This window comes from Quercus suber, unplaced genomic scaffold (genome assembly GCF_002906115.3).
Source record: "Quercus suber isolate HL8 unplaced genomic scaffold, Cork oak 2.0 scaffold_475, whole genome shotgun sequence".
NCBI lineage: Eukaryota > Viridiplantae > Streptophyta > Magnoliopsida > Fagales > Fagaceae > Quercus > Quercus suber.
The window spans coordinates 281225-302955 of NW_027069926.1; the positions used below are offsets into that span (position 1 = coordinate 281225).

At 33.2% G+C, this 21731-nt stretch overlaps 1 protein-coding gene and 1 long non-coding RNA gene across 2 annotated transcripts; one reads left to right on the forward strand and one right to left on the reverse strand.

Moving 5' to 3' along the window:
* Positions 1-488: 488 nt before the first annotated feature.
* On the forward strand, positions 489-8832 carry LOC112030883 (DEAD-box ATP-dependent RNA helicase 42). The gene is given in 9 exon segments (XM_024063554.2): positions 489-1173; positions 1535-1580; positions 5763-5787; positions 5790-5811; positions 6144-6185; positions 7146-7259; positions 8152-8230; positions 8326-8397; positions 8484-8832. Coding segments are annotated over 9 exon segments (1059 nt in total). The 5' UTR covers positions 489-562; the 3' UTR covers positions 8532-8832.
* A 1654-nt stretch (positions 8833-10486) lies between these two features.
* On the reverse strand, positions 10487-12358 carry LOC136063009 (uncharacterized). The gene is made up of 2 exons (XR_010624720.1): positions 11689-12358; positions 10487-11348 (listed from the first exon to the last, which is right to left on the reverse strand). It is a non-coding gene; the product is annotated as an uncharacterized LOC136063009 (long non-coding RNA).
* Positions 12359-21731: the final 9373 nt, after the last annotated feature.

A 21731-nucleotide genomic window follows, 5' to 3' on the forward strand; every position in this document is an offset into this window, starting at 1 on the left:
CTGCTTAATTAAAAAATACATCTTCATCCCATGAGAAAAAAGTCACATAGCAGAATTTTAAAAGGAGAACTTAAGAAATAGCACATAAGTCTTGCTCTGTTTATTAACTAAGAAGCACAATTACAAATATTGTCCATTGAACACTTGTGAGAAATGTCTAGTAGCAAAATATCACACACATATTTTACGTAAACAAAATTTGGATATTCATTATATTTTCAAAAACTTCTACAATCACTACTCCTCTTTTTATTTTTTTAATTTTTATTTTTAATTTTGTTCCAAAAAGAAAAAGAAAAAAGAAACCCACGAATGGGTGGACTGATCTATATGAGATAAAAGGATTTATCCAATTTTTGGGTCTAGTTGTTTCTTAAAAAAGAAAACATTTGGGCCTAGTTTCTGCCGAAACGCATATGTTAACCTTCGGCCCAGATACGTCAAATCCGAAACCAATATAAATAGCTCCATCCCTGTCCCGTTTCTGTTTCGTAGCTCGTATTACCTTCCCTCTCTCACTGTCAAAAAAAAAAAAAAAAAATCTTCAAAACCAAAAACGAAAATGGCAAAAGATCGAAACGGTGCGCTGCCAGATAAGCGAGCAAATGAGGAAGAAGAAGAAGAAGAAGAAACCGAAGCTCCGTCGAAGAGAAAATCCAGGAAAGCGCGAGAGCATTCCGGTACCGATTCAGATTCCGGTTCCGGAGAAGAGAGAAAAGGAGTTAAGTCTCGAAGAAAAGCGCGGGAAAGTTCCGATTCGGAAGAGGAAGAGGATTTGAGAAAAAAGCACGGGAAAAGTGAGAGGAGAAAGAAGAGGAAATCGCGAAGGCGGTACAGTAGCGAAGAGAATTCGAGTTCGGGTTCGGACTCGGAATCGGAGTATTCTGATTCGGAATCGGATCAGGACAGTGGTTCGGATTCGGAGGCGGAGAGTGAGAGCGAGGGCGAGAGGAGGAGGAGGAAGAAGAGGAGAGGGAGAGAGGATGAGGAGAGAGAAAGGAGAAGGAGAAGGAAAGAGAAAGAGAGGAGGAGGAGGAAGAGAGAGAAAGAAGAAGAGAGAAAGAGGAGAGAGAAACGTAAGAAGAAGAAGAAGGAGAAGAGAGAAAGAGGAAAGAAGGGAGCGGTGACGAACTCGTGGGGGAAGTATGGGATTATCAGAGAAACCGATATGTGGTAAGTCACTGGTTAGGGTTTGTGTTTGTGTTTGGTTGCTGAGAAAATCTGAAAAAAAAAAAAAAAAAAAAAAAAAAAAAAAAAACAAAACAAAACAATTTTTTTTTTTTTTTGAATTTTGTGTTGTAAATAAAGTATGCACACTTAATTGACTTTTAATTTTTGCTTTTGTTTAAAATTATTTAGGATCATTGGCTGTGGAGAGAATAAATGCATGGCAATTTTTCTTTCGGAAAATGAGAAATAAGAATGAGATAATATGAAGATTTCGATTGTAGTTTTCTTGTTAGCTAACTGATTATTCAATTTTGTATGAAAGAAATTGACTGTTTTTGTTTACATGATGCTTTGTACTTTGTAGGAACAAACGGCCAGAGTTCACTGCATGGTTGGCAGAAGTAAAACAGGTATTCTATCTCTCACAATTTCACCATCTTATAGCATGTTCAAGACATATCATTTTCCTTAGCCGTTATCATTAATAATGGGTATATGTAAAAACTTGAATTCCCTCTGCTTTTTAACTTTCAATGTGATAATCTGTGTGTGAGGGAGAGAGAGAGAGATGAAGGGAGCATGGAGGCGGAGCACACAACAATATGGAAACAGTAGAGACATAGAGGTTGTGGTTGTGCCAAATTTTCATCTCTGAGGGGACTGGCTACAATTTCTTTGTGCCAAGGCCCAAGTGGCTAGCGTCAGCTATAGACATATTATAAAGCATTCATGATAAAATCAGATGGAGATTAAATTCAATAAGGAATTGGTGTAAAACCTCATCTTTACACCATTGAAATATTTCCGCATCATAATTTTTTAAATTGATGAATACGTATTTCTACACACAATCACAAATCTAACAAAAGCCTTTTTACCCTATAGTTATAAAATTCCATGCCAAAATTAGGAGGGAAAAAAAGAAAAAAAAGAAAAGAAAAGAAGGAAATTTGTGAAAAAGAATAAGAAAAAGAAAAAGAAAATCCTTTAATAATATTGCTGGAGATGCCACCCTTATGTCCCTAAGATCTCATTCGGACCTCCACCAATAGGTGAAATCCTTATCTCTAGTTTGGTGCCCAGAAATTGAAACACGAAAACACAAATTGTTTGCAACTTATGGCGATGGATTTCTCAAACCAAAATATTTATTATAACATGTAGGTCCAGGCAAAGTCCAATTTCTCTGCCTCTATCCACTGCATTGTGTACCTAAATACTCCTCTTCCACATTCTTTACTTCAAGCAAACTAATGGTGACTGCAAGTTTGGTCTCTCTTTGTAAATTCAATAATTTTAAATTACTTTTAATCCTATCCAGTGAATGGCAAGACACACACATGGAGATCAGGTACAACCTGCTTCTCTAATTGCATCTAGGAAATCCTTTTGTATGATAACCACAAAACCTAAGCGGGATGATTAGGGTGTCAATGGCAGCTTCTGTAGCAAAGTTGTTAGTACTTTTTTTTTTGATAAACATTTGATTAGTAGTGTTTCTTGTTCTTCACCAATGGTGGTTTTTTTTTTTTTTTTTTTGGGCCTTTTCTTTTTACAAAAGATTTTATAATTATATGGTGAAAAGGTTTTTATTAGAGCTTTGATTGTGTGGAAATACTTATTCATCTAATTGAAAATTTCTGATGTGAAAAGATTTTATTGGAGGTGTAAAGATGAGGTTTTACACTGAATCCTTATTGAGTTTAATCTCAATTATATATTATTTAAGCTTATGTCCAAACCGTATAAGGCAAGAGCCTTCAACTAGTTCTATATTTTTAGGTTAAAGATAACAACCATAAAAATATTCGAAAACACGTAGAAAATATTCTAAAACAATAATGGATAGCAAAGAAATAGATTGATCAGCTTAAAATAGAATCGGTGAGCAATAATAGTGTTGTAATGATAAAGTTGAAAAAATTAAATTGTAATAGATTATATTTCACTCAAATTGTGAAATAGAGAAGAGAGTCAACCAAAGATAATAGACTAATCGAGAGTACTTTATAGTTTATTCAACCTACCTACTTACTACTTGTCTTTTTTTCCCATTTCCATTGGAGTAGCTTGCTGCATGCATACGTTATAGAGAGATTTCTTGTGGGTGGACTTGGGAATGAGTTTAAGTATAACTAGTGCATTGGAGTGAAGTTTGTGAAACAATCAGAGTGGCAATTTGGTATCAGAAATTTAGTTGAGCTCAACAAGGCTGTATTGGGGAATGGGCTGTAGGGGTATGCATGTGAGAAGGAGCCTTATGGCGGAAGGTGGTGGATCGAAATATGGCAGCGTGTTTGTTGGGGGGTTGGAGGTTGGGTGGGATGGGGTTATTTGGAACATGATTCCTCATTGCCTAATGTGGGGTATTTTGGGGACAGAAATGCTCGGATTTTTGAAGGAACCGAAAGTTCAACTCAAGACCTGAAACTAGCTTTTCTCTGTACTTTACTTGGGTGGACAATGGCTTTTTGTGTTTTCACTTTTAACTCCTTACCTGCTTTGGTTAATAGTTGTACTTTTCATCCACCTTAGTTTTGTTTGTTTTCATGTTTACCTCAGCACACTTGCTGTGTGCTTTGGTTCTTTGTAGTTGATTATTTTCTTTCAATGAAGTTTTATTATTTAAAAAAAAAAAAAAAAAAAAAAAAAAAAAAAAAAAACCATAGGGGTCAGGATGGGATGGTTTTCTAAGGTTCAGTAGTTTTAGTGTGGGTGATGGCACTTGCATAAAGTTTTGGTATGACTCTCTTGGTCTGGAGGATAACTGTTGAGGGAGACATTCCCAAAATTATTTTTGAATAGCATGTGATACAAGAGGCATCAGTGGCTGATCATTAGATCATTTTGGGGAGTCCCATCATTGGGATATTAGTTTTGTTACAACAGTATAGCTGTATAGGATTTGGAACTGGAATTCATTGTAACCTCTATGGTCTAATTTACTCCAGTCAGATATGATGAAGTGGAAGTGGACACACATTGTTACACCCTTCAACCTAATCTTCCTTTTCTTGGAAAAAATTGTGGAAGCCTAGAGTCCCAAGAGGGGCCTTAGGAAAAATCCTGACCGTTGATATTTTCAGGAAGCGTGGTAATGGTTATATACCGGTGTTGTATGTGTAAGCCAGTAGTCGGCTGGGGAAACTACGAATCTTCTACTTCTTTACTGCCCTATTGCTCAAGAGCTTTGGATTATAGTATTTGTTTTGTTTGGGGTCCATCAGGTAATGTTGAGGGGTGTGGTGGAGCTTCTAGCAAGTTGGCAAGGCAGGTTTGATACAAGCAGCAATAGTGTGATTCGAATGTGATCCCTCACTGTCTCATATGGTGTCTTTAGTGTGAGAGATGCTAGAATGTTTGAGGACCTGAGAAATCTGTTCCAGATGGACCAGATCTCAAAATTTCATTCCTCAAATCTATATTTGAGTGGATTAATGTGTCCGGTTTATTTTCATTTGAGTTTCTTGAGAGTTTTTCTTTTTGTGATGTTGTACTTTTTGTCCCCATCATGTGTACATGGGTGGGGCTCCTTTGTCTTTATTGAATTATTATTATTATTATTTTTTTTTTGGGTCCTGTTAATGGTTTTCCTTATGGCATTTGTTAATGGATAATTTTAGGAAAGTTTTAATACCATTTTTATGGGAAATATAACAAGCTATTAAAAAATCAGTTGCTTTTTTCTTTTCCTATAAAAAGTTCCTAAAAATATTTCCTAAACCAATGCCCTTAGAGAATCCGATAACTTTTCCCTATTTTTTATTAAAAGAGAAAAAGAAAAAAGAACAGAGCTATCTGGTATTGGAGAGAGAGAGAGAGAGAGAGAGAGAGAGAGCATAAAGCATGCAGGCACATCCACACCATTTGATTGGATCTACCGTCCAATTGATCATGGGGTAAGAGATAGCATATATGCATGCAGGCATGTACACACTATTTGATTTTGCCCTGTTTGTGCTTCATAGGNTATTTTCATTTGAGTTTCTTGAGAGTTTTTTCTTTTGTGATGTTGTACTTTTTGTCCCCATCATGTGTACATGGGTGGGGCTCCTTTGTCTTTATTGAATTATTATTATTATTATTTTTTTTTTGGGTCCTGTTAATGGTTTTCCTTATGGCATTTGTTATGGATAATTTTAGGAAAGTTTTAATACCATTTTTATGGGAAATATAACAAGCTATTAAAAAATCAGTTGCTTTTTTCTTTTCCTATAAAAAGTTCCTAAAAATATTTCCTAAACCAATGCCCTTAGAGAATCCGATAACTTTTCCCTATTTTTTATTAAAAGAGAAAAAGAAAAAAGAACAGAGCTATCTGGTATTGGAGAGAGAGAGAGAGAGAGAGAGAGAGAGCATAAAGCATGCAGGCACATCCACACCATTTGATTGGATCTACCGTCCAATTGATCATGGGGTAAGAGATAGCATATATGCATGCAGGCATGTACACACTATTTGATTTTGCCCTGTTTGTGCTTCATAGGATGCAAGACATTAGAATTGCATTACTTTTATGCTTAATATGTATTCGTTTTTCAAATTGGTCGTATGCTTAGGATGTGATAATTGTTTGTGATATTTCTTGGCAGGTGAACCTTGAAAGTTTGCCTAATTGGGAGAGAAGCAGATGTTTAAACAGTAAGTACAGAAAAATGTTGATTGGATTGAGTTAACCTCTAAAAGAAACTTTTTTTTTATTTATTTTTTAAAGAATTTATAAAATTAATTATTTTTCCTCTTATTCTAAATTGAGTAAAAATGTTTACCCAATAAGCTCTAGCTCAAATTGCACCTGCTATCCTTGTGAGTGCAAGGTGGAGGGATGATGTCATAGGTTCAAGCCCATAGGGGTGTGTATTACTTACCAATAAATAAATTTTTGCAAAAGAACTTTAGTATTGTATAAATGTTTAATGCTTATTACCTATCCAAAAAAAAGAAAAAAGTCTAATGCCTCTTTGTTTTGGCAGATTCATGGAGGATCACAATACAGCTACTTTTCCTTCTAAAAAGTGAGCTTCTTTGCTGTTAGTTAAATAGTCTCTTGTTTTTCATTCTTTTGTGTAGAATTGTAACGGAATTAGTCTCTCTTTTTATCAGTAGTAGTTTGAGGTTCATTGACTCTGGTTCTGTTAGGCTTGTCTCAAATTTTCCTGGATATCAGTAGTCTTTTCTCTGTTGAAGGTGTATCTTTCCTCTAGTCAAAGTGTTATTTGTCAATCTACGTTTTCATTAGTGAAACTAGCAAAAGGGAGGAAATCAAGGCCGAAGCGTGACTCGATCAGTAGATAGGTATAAGCATATGGACAGGTCATTGAGAGCATAGGCAAGAGCAAGCATGTAGGCTTTGAACCAATAATAAAGGAGATCTGGTTGGGGGAGGGATAGGTGAAGAGACCTGTGCTTATTGGAGACTGGAACTAGGTTGTGGGTGCTTTAACATTAAGGAGTAAATTGTGAAATTATAACAGACGGTGCCCATTGGGTAGATTTTATTATTTTTGTTATCATCATCATCACCATCATGGTTCTTCATCTACATAAGTACTTAAAAATAGGCCCAAATCAGTAACAAAAATGTGGCAGTCTTTCATTTATTTTAGTCTAAATCATAAAATGCACATGGTTGATGAAATAAGGGGTATACACTTTTTAGTTTATTGCCAGGATGAAATAAAGAGAAGATTTTAGGAGTCATTTGTTATCAGTTCCGTGGTTTACTCCAAAGGGCCATGCCTTGGTAAGGTTCCACATCATAAAAAAAGAAAGAAAGAAAGAAGATTTTAGGATTTAATTTCATATATTTAGTTGATGTTATACAGTCTTATCTATTTTAGAGAGTAGTGCTAATTGCTTATTTGACACTTGTGTTGATATCTTCACCTTACGCAAGGTTTTGCATTATAAATCAGTCCATCCAGTTTACTGACTATTAATAAGCCAATAAATCCTTTCAATGTTTGTGGTTTCAGGTATTACAACCTTGATGCCTATTACAGACGTAAAATGGAAAAAGATCTGATGAAAGGTTTTAAAAAAGTACAGCAGAAAGAACGGACTATCTTCGATGATGAAGAACAGCGTCGGTATGTTTCAGTGCATGCTACATTATTTGAATCTATCCTGAAGTTGCAAAGAGCCTGGCATCCTAGTAGTTCTGTGATTTTGTCTTGTTTGATCTGATGAAGAAAGATTCTTGTTTTTAATTTTTATCACCCTCTTCATGTGTTCGTATTCATCTGTCTCAAATCAAATAGCTAAAGCATGAAAAAAACAGCATCAAACCAGTTAGGAATTGAGAATTTTCAACCAATGCTAATTTTAAGCGGTACTTTGTTACTCTATCAATCTCTTACTGGATTTCTGTAAAACAAAACTTTTATGCCCTAAATTTCTGGAAATTTTTTTAATGTAATTGTTATTATTATTGCTTCTTTATTAGAATGTCTTGTTATTTATGAAATTAAACGAGATCCTTATTTGGAATTTTATATCCTAAAAAGTTGACCATCCTTTCATATTTAGCATTGAGAGAACAGCTTTTTCCTTCAGATTTTGTCCATACTGTCGAATAAATTTACTTTACAGAGTCTTTATCAAGAGAGTATTTTCATTCATCTGAAAAGGTACTATTAAGTATTTTTATTGTGTGATTTTGGTATTATTCAGTATTTTGACTTGTGTGATTTTATCTATATACCTTAATAATTGGTCTTGGTGAATTGTTTAAAAAAGGGACTGTTAAAATAACCAGAAAAGAGAGTTTGAAGGGTTCATATTTAAAAAATGACAGAAGGTGCTACGGTTCTTCCTCTATAAAACTTAGAAGTTTTAAGGAGAAGTGTTATAATAAAGTAAAAGAAGGTTAAATGATAAGTTGTAGAGACTATTCACCATTATCATCATTTTTTTTTCTAAATAAATGTCAAGCAAAAATTAGCTCTCTTAACCTGGGCTCTAATTATTTCTGCTTTTCAGGCAAGAACTTATGCGAGAACGTGAAAAGCACAAGGAAGAACAGGTGGTAGCTTTAAAGAGGTCAATGCAGGGTGGAATGGTTAGTTTCCAATTGATCACTTAAATTCTAATTTACTTGACCCATCACTTGATGGCAAGTCATGCTTTATCACTTTGTTTCCATTTGGATAACAGGCGCAAGCAATGAAAGAGCAAGCTCAGCTGAGGGAGGAGATGGCTTACCAGTACAAAATTGGAAATTTTGAGGTGAGTATAATAAACTTGATCTGCCCCTACTTTGGGTTTTCCAATCATCTTGATTCAATATATTGAGGTCTCCACCACTGTTATAGGCTGCTGCCGCCATTCAGAGAAAATTGGATCCAGATGTTGCTATGTAAAGACGGGTGGCCATGTTATAGGAAAATAGCATATGTCATGTTTTTCGCATTGCATTTGCCTAATGAAATATGTAATGTGCAAAGGGGGGTACCCCTATATTGAAGTAGAAAACACTTTTGAAGTATCCTGTATCGAAAAGCTACCCAGATTCATGTTATATTCGAGGCTGTAAAATTTTGTGTTTAGTTGGTATTTATTTCAGGAGGGCTGAGTTTGTGTTTTGTTTTGCCTTCCTGCCAACTTGCAGGTTATATTGTAATATTTGTCATTTTCTTTTTAATAATTTCTTCTTTTTCCATACTTATGGAATCGCTTGCAATATTGCAGAAAATCAAAGCAAGCCAACTTGACAAGCAATCTTTTACATTGAAAGCATGGTTTTCAAATTAGAGATTCAAAACTGGTCATTACAGTTTGGGCAATTTTGGCCCATTTTTTTTTTGCAATTCAGACCAGTACAAACTCAAGTGTTTTCTTCTTTCTTGCTTGACTCTTCTTCTTTTTTGTGTTTTCTCCTTCTGTTTTCTAGGCCCGTTTAAGGTTCTCTTTCTTTTTAATTTTTTGTAAAAGGGCACAATGTAATTGCTAGTGGTTGGTGTGTGCCATACTGCCACTGCAATGGCAGCTAATACCATCTTTTTAGCCTGCATATTCGTGGAACTCAATCTCGTTAAGTTGATCATTTGGAGCAAAGTTTGGCTCATGCTTACCGATGACCTCCCCCACTGAAACAAGAGTGGGTTTTTGCCAACTAAAAAATATTCGATTTTAGGGTATGGGTTTATCTTTTCTCTTTTTACTTTTTACTTACTTAATATTTAAGTTAAAAACATTATGCAGTGCTGACTTTTGTGAATATTTTTAATTAGATTGATTATAAATTTTTTTATTAGGAAAATTCTTAGTTTACATTTTACTAGCAATTTAAGATTTACATTATAAATTAATCAAATAAATGTGTACAACATTATACATATTTGTCTAGTCTATATTGTAAGATTTACTACTATATTTATTTTACTTATCAAAAAAAAAAAAAAAAATTGTAAGATTTTTTACTACCATGTAAATTTATAATTAGCCTTTTTTTATTTTTTATTATAAATTATTAGCTTGATTGTAATGTTGTGAGAATATCACTATTTTTCTTTTTCTTTTTTATTATCTTATAAGTAGATGGGCATATTTTTATAATTATTGGGCTAACATTATAATTTTAAGTTCTTAACAAAAAAAATATGGGTTTAGTTAAACAACAAATACATGTGTCCATTAGGGAATAGTTTATCTAGTTCTTTGCTAATTTTTTTTTTTTTTTTTTTTGCTGAAAGTGTGTTAAAGTATACTTGCACCTTATTTTTTTTTTTTGAAAAGTCAAGTTTTAAAAAGTTGTACATAAAAATTAAAAGTTAAAAGCTAAGAGCTGAAGTTGATGCCAAACAGACTCTTAGTATCCGTTTGGATAGTGTTGAAAAGCAGTTGCGTCTGTGTTTCACTTTTTATTTTTTATTTTTTTTATAATTTTTTTGAGAAGAGCATTTCATGTTTTCAGATGTGGAATTATGCTTTTCCAATGGGTCTCGTGCACTGTTCATGGGATTTGTAAGTACTTTATTCAAAAAAAAAAAAATTTAAAACTGAGTCCCACAGTATTATTCATACATTTAAAAATTATTTTGCTACATATTTTTAGTTTTTAATTTTCAGCAAAATAAGTGATATCCAAATAGACAGTTTTTGTAGTAGCCGTAGGATATTTAGTAAATCTGTCATTCTAATATGAGTAATATCCATTAGTCATGACAAGTAATGGAGGTGCCACGTTGATATAATGAATTTGCCACTTGTTCCACCAAGAGTTATCTGTGGTAGTCCATACATAGTCGTGAAGATTGATTAAAAAAGAAAAATTTCTAAGTCTTTCTTTCAACATTTAATTTCTGAGGTCACACTTCTAATAAAATCATTCAATTATATTGCCATTTCACTTGTCATAATCGGGAACACATTGAGTGAGCCAGATTCTAAAATTCCAGGCATATCAAGAGTTAACAAAGCCTATTTATGAGCATCTCTTTTTAAAAAAAAAAAATAATAATAATAAAAAAAAAAAAAAAAAAAAGAAAAGAAAAGAAAAAATCTTGTGATTCAAAAAGCAAACATACTTATCCTATGGAACAATTTCTTTGACATGGAGGCCAGACTACTTAAGATAATTGATCCTCTCTCTCTCTCTCTCTCTTTCTCTCTCTCTTCAAATTAGTTGCCAAGTTCTAATAACTCCGTGATAATAAGCATTGACATCCTTAACAGTAAAGTGTAAACAGTTAAACTCAAGTACAGTAACCCAAATCTTTAGGTCTGTTTGGTACACCCACTCAAACACATGTTTTCAGTTTTTAAATAATATTACATGTATTTTCACACACTTTTTTACCCATACGTATTTCCACACATATTTTCAGTTTTTAAGTGCATATACCAAATACTCCTTAAATTTTGCAAGACTGGCCCTGTTTGGTACACTTACTCAAACACATATTTTTAGTTTTTAAACAACATTACACGTATTTTCACACACTTTTTCACCTCCATACATTTTCATACATGATTTTCAAATACATATTTTCAGTTTTTAAGTGCATGTACCAAACAGCCCCTAAGTCTCCTTTAGAATATATCTTACAAATTCAACTTCACGTTTCAATCCTCCATATTGATTAAAAGTAAAAGTTTTAAGGTGCGATTGATGACAAGCAACGAGGATCATAATCCAGTGGCTCCATTCAGCAAAACCGATCTTCAAAGTCGTAATACTGATGACAAGTTGACAACATACACATTAGACCATAATTGTAAGTTTAGGGAAGATTAATTAAATGTGTCTCCGATTAAGTTAACTGACCTTATCAACAACAACAACAACTTCTAAAAGAATAAATTAGATCTTTTAAGTTCAAAAAAGTTCAATCGGACCAATTTTTTGAACCTAGAAGAATAAATATAACCAAAGAGGATGAACGCAACAACATCGCACCTTGATACTGGAAACTTTTATCAATTCAATAGAGCATGATATTGAGGTTTTAATTAATATATGTACTATAATCCTAACAATATTCACCAATTAAAAACAAAGAAAACAGGATCTCTTACCTTTTTGCCACCAGGAAGCCTGAATACCCTGTTTCCATATCCAATCTTATCTTCAATGCTCCAGTCCTCGTCAAGTACGTATATTTTAAATCTGATCAGACCGTCCCTGAGTTTTCTGATGAAGAGAATCATTAGACTTTACATTTCAATTTGCAAGAAGAAAAAAGAAAAAGACATCAGTCAATAACACGAAAAGTTATCCAACAAAGGATATCCTCGTGATCGCCATTAAGTTAAATCTGGAGATGTAGCTGTTGGACAGTACGGGGTATGGAAGTGTGGGTCCATATGTCAAGAAGGAAAGTGTCACAACTCACAACGAGTATAGCTTTTTGGAGGAATGGTGCTATGCGTATGCGGAGAGGCAAAACTAGCTTCTGAATTCTGATGTATGATCGAGGTGGGGTGGAGTGTTCCAGAGGAGCTTTCACCTGCTCGACAAAATGGTTGCGGCGATGGCCTTTTCGGTTGGAAGGAAGGAAAGAAAGGCCGTCGCCACAAGCATTTTGTCGAGCGGGTGAGATAAATCATAAAATGGAAAAGGAGAAAGGCCATTTGGAGAAGAGAGTCAGGTAGATTGCTCATCAACACGTATGCGCCGCAACAATGTTAGGGTTTGCTGGAGCTAATAATGAAGTTAGAGATGGAGGTTTTCTTTCTTTTTATAGTGTTTGCTATAGCTAAAGGTTTAGACTTGTAGGTTTAAAGTTCAGACTTATTGGTGGGAAAGTTAGATAAATGTAAAAGGTAAAGTCACTTTTTTTCTTTTTTTTCGCAGTGATTGTCAACATTAGAATGATTGTGGCACTTGAATGATTATGGACAGGAATGAATTTTTCTTTTTGGATAGGTTATTTAGCCTAGCCTCCGCTCGTAAGCCCATATTAGTACCATTGTTAATAATTTATTTTAAAAAAGTTTTAATATTATTTTTATAAAAAATAAAAAAATTTAAAATATTATTTGTTTTCTTTTTACTCTTCTTATAAAAGTTTTCATAAAATAGTTTCCAAAAAAACACTTTTAGGGTATTCGTTGTCCTTTCTTTTTAAGCTATACCGTTTAATGATGATTTATTGTCTATAACTATGCCCAAGGCATCAATTGATTTTTTCTATAGGCAAGTTTGAACTTCAAATCTTTTATTTCTCGTAGGACTTGATTGAATTAAATGACCATTTAGTTTATTTCTCTTATTTAATATTGACCAAAAATTTTAATAAAGGGTAAATTACAAATTACATTCCTAAATTTTGAGAGTATCTGAATTTTACACCTTGAAATTTTAGAATTTGGATTTTACTCTTTAAAGTTTGGAGGCATTTAAATTTTACACCCTAACATTTCAAAAATTGGATTTTACCTCCAACCACTTCCAAACTTTAAGGGGTAAAATCTAAATTCTAAAATATCACTATGTAAAATCCAAATACTCGCAAACTTCAGGAGGGTAAAATCTAAATTTTAAAATTTCAAGTTGTAAAATCCAAACACCCTCAAATTTTGGGGTATAATTTACAATTTACCATTTAGTAAATTCTTATTTGGAGCTTAGCAAATTAGTTTTAACCTACAAAGAAAGTACAAAAAAGAAAAAAGGAAAAGAAAAAGAAAAAACAGAAAATCCATAGTTTTATTATTGAAATACGTTAAATCCTAGTCTTTTAAATGGGACGTTTTAAACTTAAGACTTTCATAGATATCAATTACATGTGTGAGGGTGGGATTGTTTGGGTTTTTCAAGGCACATTTATGAAAGTTTGGGGTTTATTTATTTATTTGATAGGAAAAGTTTGGGGTTTAAATTTAAATTATCCAATTAGAAAATGAGGTTTAATGTGTCCTTACCATAGAAATATGGTGTTATTATTATTTTTTTTATAAAAATAAAAATAAGAGTTATTACAAAAATATTTAAAAATTGATTTGAAAATGAATTTGAATAATATCATTTCAAAATGCGCTGACGTATTAGTCTATTAGTTTATAAATTTTATGTAAGTTAGATTTAGAATGTCTGTAATATCACTATTAAAAAAAAAAAAATTAAGTCAAAATGTGACATTTTGGGTGTGGCTTAAAAACTAAGTTACATGCAAAAAAAAAAAAAAAAAAAAAATGGTAAATTTGGTTAATTACCCCTAAGGTTAGGGCAAATATCAAAGAGGTCCAAAAGATTTCAAAATTGACCACTTTAGTCCATAAAGACAACTTTGTTCCTAAACAATGTTAGCCCTCTGTTAGCTTCTCTCTCTTCCTAGTAACTCTCTCTTCCTTTGTCATGAATGTCCTTGGTGGTAGTCCATCAAATAGGAAAGTCATTGAATTTTGGTGGAAACAAAGTTCTTTAGAGGAATCCCATGATCAACGGATCATCTAAGAGTCCAAGTCACTATCAGAAGTCCTTAATGTATTGTATCGTTTTTGCGCAATACCATTGGTGCTTCATTAAAAAAAAAAAAAAAAAAACCATTGGTGCATCAAAATAAATGCAGACTTTATATTGTTAAGGAGCCACAACTAGTATAGCTAAGTCAGCCACACCGTAGGACTAGGACTAGATAATCTCACCTTTGTCCCTCTCGTCCTTCTTCTCTCATCGGTTTACTTCATTCCCCCCCCCTCTCTCTCTCTCTCTCGCTCGCTTGCTCGCCCTCTCTCTCTAATCTTAGATCTTTTCTCTCTTCAATTCACTCATCCCTCTATCTCTCTAATCTTAGATCTACCACAACCACCACCCCAGCAACAAAACCCAAATCCAAAAAACCCAACAACCACCCTCACTACAAATATACCCATATAAGAAATCTATCACCACCATTGGCCACAAAACCCAACCAAATCCACAACAAAAAAACTCAAATCCTTCAACAAAACCCAAATCCAAAAAACCTATGGTAAACCCACCACTCCATTAGAATCCACTACAACCACTGGAAATCCAACCCACATCAAAACCGACCACCACCACCACCGGCCATAAACCCAAAAGCCCACAACAAACCCACCACACATTAGAACCCACCACCACCGAAAAACCCACAACAAACCAAAACCCAGCACCGGCAACCCACAACCATGGCCCAGAACCACTAAACCCATAAACTACTGCTGTGAAAAGAAGAAGAGACAATGAAAGGGTGAGCAAAGAGAGGAGAGTGGGTTGGGTTTGTGAGAGAGAGATATGAGAGGGAGAAGAGAGGTTTGACTTTTGAGGGAGAAAGAAAGTAACTAGAGAATTAGAGAAAAAAAGAGAAAGAGATAGAAGAGATAAGTTTGAGAAAGTAAATTGAGCAACGGAGGCTAACGGAATTAGGATTAAATTGTCTTTAGGACTAAAGTGGTCAATTTTGAAATGTCATGGACTTGGTTGGCATTATGATAATGCCTTAAAATATATACTTGTTATGTATTTGTGTGGGTATTATCTCCTTAATACTATACTTAATTTGTATAATTAAGCCATGATTTGCATTAGTCCTTATTATTTATCTTTACATAATTTCTTGAATAAGATATCATTCATTGTATGTAATTTTCTACTTTTAGGAAATCATGTGAAAAAGATGAGTTTACAAGAGTATGTGAGAAAATAGAGGCCAAACTAGAATTTAAGAGGAGCTAAAGGACCATTCTTAAATGTCTAAGGAGGTGCAGCTGGAGTGCTTGAGTCATCTAATATGTTTGGAAGCTTCAAATAAGGAAAGAAATCAAAGAGGTAGAATATGAAAAGGAAAATCAGATTTGAGCACTGATCAAAATTTTGGGCATATCTTTCTCCTCAAAAATCCAATTGACACAAGACTAGATGGTTGGAACCGTAACTTAAATATCTACAATTTTTTAGTTTTGAGTTTTTCAAAATTCTCAATTTTTGAAGGCTGAAATTAACTCAAATTTTACTTCAGTAAACTTGGACGAAAATTAAAATAGTAAAAGTTTTATTTTCTTTGGACACTTAGACATTAGGGTTTTGAGGGGAGGCTAGATAGAATGAATTTGGAAGAGAAAATCTTGTATTTTCCTTTCTTTAATGGCAACTTAAACTCTTTACTAGGGCCAGGGGTTATGTTTCTTCTATACGATATGAATATTTAATGTGATTCTTTCTAAAATTTTATCAACAACATATTTAATTGCTCAATTAGATTTCTTTTGATGTATTAGTTCTTCCATGATTTCAATAAGTTCAATAATGTTTTTTTTTTGTTTTTTTGTTTTTTGTTTTTTTGTTTTTATTTTTTTTATTGTTAAGATGAATTTCTAATAGTTTCAAATAGAAATAAGGTTTTAAAATGAATGGGTTTTTTCTAAAAACTTTTCTAACCACATTATTAATATATGTTATCATGCGTTCTTGAATTGTTTCAGTTCAACCGAATCATAAGTATTTAATTGCATAAGAACAATCAATTATGAAATATATAATTTCTTAGATCATAAAGAATTTCATATCGATATAGGGAAACACCCTGATGCCCTAGTATTTACATTATTTACTTAAATAAGTTATCACTGTTATTCTTGTTTACAATTACCAAGCAAAAATTATTCTTCATCTTCACCAAAAAAAAAAAAAAAAAAAAATTTAATGCAACAGAAAGAATTTACCCCTCTCCTTGTGGTTCGACCTCAGTACTCCGAGAATTATATTGTTACGATCTCCTGCACTTGGGAGGGAGCAAGCACATTAGCTCAAACCTCAGGGGGTTTGAATGGAATTTACCATTTTTTTTTTGAGAAACAGAGTTACATGTTAAAGTAGATAACTAGTAAAGATGCAGTTGTGTTTTAAGGCATTAATTAAACATTTAATTAGTCATTCTTCTCTATAAATAGAGAAATAAGAAAAAAAAAATGCACATTTCCCTTTTTGCATATTCTACTAAATGACATCTTCACTATTGGCTCTACAATTTAGGTAAATTACGTAGTCATGTAAGCCCTAAGTGGATAAACGTCCCTAAATTTTAACTAATAGGATTATTTATTTCATTGTAATAGTATTAATTAATTACAAATTTTAGCCAATAAATAAAATACATGAAAAAAGGAAAATAAATGCTACACAACAACATTTTTACCACAAATCCTAAGTTGCAAGTTGTTATTAATTTTTGTTGGTGGAAAAAAAGTAATTTCTATGGTGGGTTCAAATTAGAATTAAACAACTTAATACCAATGATTTGTTATAAAAATGTTGTAGATGTAGTATCTCTAAAAACAAATTCCACAACATTTGAGTTATCAATCTTTTAGTAATTCTCATCTAGGTCCACCACTATAATCATGTTTTAACTTGTTACTATCAATTTGTCACATTAACAGGTGTGAAAAGTTTTGTCAAATTTTTTGTCTATAGATTTTTTTCAAAATAAAAAATAAAAAATTTGCATGGGTTGTAAGATTTGCTCTAAATCTCAGACTCTTTTTCTTTTGTATGTGGTAGTTTTAGAGTGTTATACTCATTATCTCCCACACTATACGCTTCTCATTCAAATAGAGCATTGAAAAATGAATAATTTATTTACTCTTTTCAAATGTGTTAGGAACCCAATGGTTCTTAATGGGAATGAATAAGAATTGTAGGGGAATTGACTTAATTCAAAGTAGTCATCTCCATAGAGAATAATAGAGATTAAGAGAGAAAGATGCACTAATGCACTAAGAAATTGGTTTATTCTTTCATGATGAACATGTGATTACAAATAGGTATTCATAGAATCATAAAACTATTTTATTGACCCACATAGTCTTATCCTAATGGTCCTATTATTCCCCATGTGTATTGATAATTCTAACACGTGTTAAATGTAATTAACATGCTTGGAATTGTAACTAGCTAACCAACTAACTAACAAAATGTAATATTACAACAATTATTATCTATATACCTATAGAGTGGGTTCCTAACATTTCCCTCCCATTCAAAACACTTTGACCACTAGGTGTTGTTGTGACATGACACCTTCATTAAGGGAAACTGGCCACTAACCAAACAAGCCAAAGCATCTTGACTGTTGATTACACAAACAACTCCAAAGCAATTAATCATAGCCCATGACATAGGAACATGACGCAAAGCAATCGTATTGAACTTAATCTTCAGCAATATAGAACTCAGTTTCTTATTAAAATTGTGATAATCTCGGCTATTGTTAGGAATGCTATAAGCATATGGATAATAATTGTTGTAGATTTAGTTAGTTAGTTAAGCATGTTAATCACATTTAGTATATGTTGGAATTATTAATACACATGGGGAATAATAGAACCATTAGGATAAGGTCATGTGTGCCAATAGAATAGTTTTATGGTTCTATAAATACTTGTAATCACATTTCCATCATTGAAGAATAAAACAACTCATTGCTTAGTGCATCTCTCTCTCTCTCTCTCTCTCTCTCTCTCTCTCTCAATATTTTTCTATGTAAGGTGATTACCTCGAATTAAGTCAATTTCTTTAAAATTTCCATCAACCCCCCTATAATTCCTATCCATCCCCATTAGGAACCACTAGGTTCCTAACAAGTGGTATCAAAGCCAATCATCCTAAAGCCATGGTTAAAACTAAATCTACAATACTTCTAGACGAAGCTATTTCCAACTTTCAAGAAGTTCAAAAACAACTTAGTATTATTTTGAAGAAATTATCTGATGCAGAAATAAGAAGACAACAACCCCAAACACCTTGGTCTAATGAGAATCATATATCAAGCAATGCTCTAGCCATAACTTTTCCAAAATCAATCAAGGTTGATTTTCCTAGGTTCCAGGGTGAAGAACATTCTACTTGGGTTTGTAAAGCAAACTAATACCTCAACCATTACAAGACCCCAGATCATAAAAAACTTCCAATCACCTATTTTCACATTGATGGGAAAGCATTAGTGTGGTTCGAAGTTGATGAAGATATTGGGTTATTTGTTAGTTGGGATGCCTTTGTTCAAGCGCTACAAGTCAAATTTGGATCTACTGCTTATGACAATCTATTGAAGGCTATTATTCAAGAATCACCTATTCTTGTGAGTAATCCAATGCTCACTAGAGTTAGACAAACTCATGTTTCACCAAATGGGTCTGTTCATGTAATCAAGAATGAAAATGTAAACTTACCACACATTCACGTTGGGGCCAAATCTCATTGCTTAGTGGCTATCACAAAGCCAAGGAACTAGATGTTTCTTTTCTTAGTGATATTTGGGGATAAATGATGGATTCCATAGCTATTTGTAACCTGATGGTTCTGTTAGGACATATGTGATTTGATGTTAGGAACATATGTCAATATTTTTATGTAATTGGCTAATTCTTTGACAAAAAGCATTTTACTTGTGATTGTGTAGATTTAGGATGTGTTTAATACTTTATGGAACAAAGTTTCAAGATTTAAGTATTAAAGCCATGCAAGTCTGTTCAAGAAATAAGTGAAAACGTGTTAGTTTTTAAAACTCAACAGCTAGCTCGACAACTAGTATCTATCGAGGTTTAAAAGCTATTTCAACCCGTGGTTTGACAACTATCTCGATAGATGGATATCTATTGAGGTTTATAAAATTTAGTTTTTCAGAGCTGATTTCACTCCAATCCATGAGTATGTGTTTAGGCTTTCTTTTCTCACAACCCTAAACATATATAAGGATTATTTTAAGGGCCGTCAAATGTTGCATAGTTGCACAAGTGTAATGCAAAGTTTTGTTCATACAAATTGTGATCGGAGATAGAATTTTCCTTAGTTCATCTTTCTCTTGAAAAAGTTGCTGTGTTTGTACACCTTAGGGTTTTGTGACCAAGGAATTTCATGATCTTCATCATGTGATGAACTGAAAAACTTTGTAGCCAACATCTTTCTCAAGTTGGTGATCAAGTGGCATACTGGGATCCACGCATCTATTGGTTAGTCACGTACTAGGAACCGTGCATTGGAAAGGAGAAATTGTCACTACAGAACAAGTCCAATTGGGTATTGGAGTAAGAGTTCAACTGTATGTTGATATAAGGTACTAGAATTTTTTTAGTTGTAACTGCTTGTTTTGATAATAGTAGATTCTCGAGAGTGGTGATCTTAAAATCACCCAGTGGGGTTTTTGCCATATAAGTTTTCCTTATTTATAAACAAATCACCGTGTCACGTTGCATTTAGTTATTTAGTGATTTGTTTGTGCTGCCACGCATATTGCATGCAAATTGAATTAACTAATTAACATGGCTAAATCAATTGGTTAATTTATTACAATGGGTCAATACATTCTTGGCTTATCAGGTTCGTAATGGGGTGGATTGGAATTATAGGGGACTTGATAGGAATTGTAGGGAAATTAACTTAATTCGAGGTAGTTATCCTCCATAGAGAAATATTGAGAGAGAGAGAGAGAGAGAGAGAGAGAGAGAGAGAGAGAGAGAGAGATCGAGCTCTATGAACTCGAGTTATAAGTTTAAAAAAATAAATAAATAAAGCCTATAACTCGAGTTCATGGAGCTTGAGTTCTAAAACGCTACTATAGGTCCTTAAAATGTCACTATAAGCTCCTTAAAATGCCATTATAAGGCTTCAAAAAAAATTCTTTTAACTCAATTTTGAGAAATTCGAGTTTCAAAAGAAGAACATTTCCATAATTAGTTTGAAAAATGTGGCAAAATGCTACTTATTTTGCCCGAAAAGGGCATGTGCTAATTTGTTTCCCTCCATCTTATGAAGAATGGTTCAAGAAAACATTGGCATAGATTTTGCTGAATTGCTAAAAACTGATGTTGTGAAAACACTGCAAAATAATGAATAGTTTGACCATTTTATTTTGGACAGTGCGTACGCAATCTTAAGTGATTACTGTCATGCGTTAAAAAAAAAAAATCCGACATTGAATTTATTTTGCCTAATATGGAGATGATTTGGATCTTGTTAGGTCCGTTGGTATCACACTATAAAGTGAAGGGCATAGCAAAGAGTGATCTTGATCCATTTGTAAAAATTTCCTTTGTGTTAGAGAATGCTAGCGTTGACAAGCAAAGAGAAATTTCAGGCCCGCATATGTCACCTACCCATCCAAGTTCAAAACAACGTAGAAGACGAAGGGTGATTGATGGTTGTCCAATTACGCTTATCAAGAGTGAATAGGGTGATCGCGAGTCTTTGAGTAATGGTCTAGTGGCCAGTTCCCTCATGAAGTGTAATTTCACAACAACATTTTGTGGGCAAGGTGTTTTTATGGCAAGGAAAATGTTAGGAATGCTAAGCATATAGATAATAATTGTTGTAAATTTAGTTAGTTAGTTACAATTCCAAATATGTTATTACATTTAGCACATGTTGGAATTATTAATGCACATGGGGAATAATAAAACCATTAGAATAAGGTCACGTGGGCCAATAGAATAGTTTTATGGTTCTATAAATACCTATTTGTAATCAAATTTCCATTATTGAAGAATAAACCAACTCATTGCTTAGCGCATCTCTCTCTCTCTCTCTCTCTCTCTCTCTCTNGTTAGAAACTTCTATAGGTATATAGGTACTAATTGTTGTAATATTGCATTTAGTTAGTTAGTTACAATTCCAAGCATGTTAATTACTTTTAACACATGTTGGAATTATTAATATACATATGGAATAATAGGACTATTAGGAAAAGGCCATGTGGGCCAATAGAATAGTTTTATGATTCTATAAATACCTACTTGTAATCACATTTCCATCATGAAAGAATAAACCAATTTATTAGTGCATCAATGCATCTTTTTCTCTTAATCTCTTTCTTTCTCTATAGAGGGTGACTACCTTAAATTAAATCAATTCCCCTAAAATTCCTATTCATCTTCATTAAGAACCATTGGGTTCCTAACAAGTGGTATCAAAGTCATCGATCTTGAGACAAATGAATGTGACCGAAGAGAATTTTGGAAGGAATTACGGCAAATGGTGAACAAAGTTTTAGAAGATGTCAAGGCTTTTTACGAATCTCACAATGCTATTTTAGAAAAGGTCAAGGCCTTGGCTGAATCTAAAAAGACCATAAAAGAAGAACTTTTGAAATTACAAGAGGATC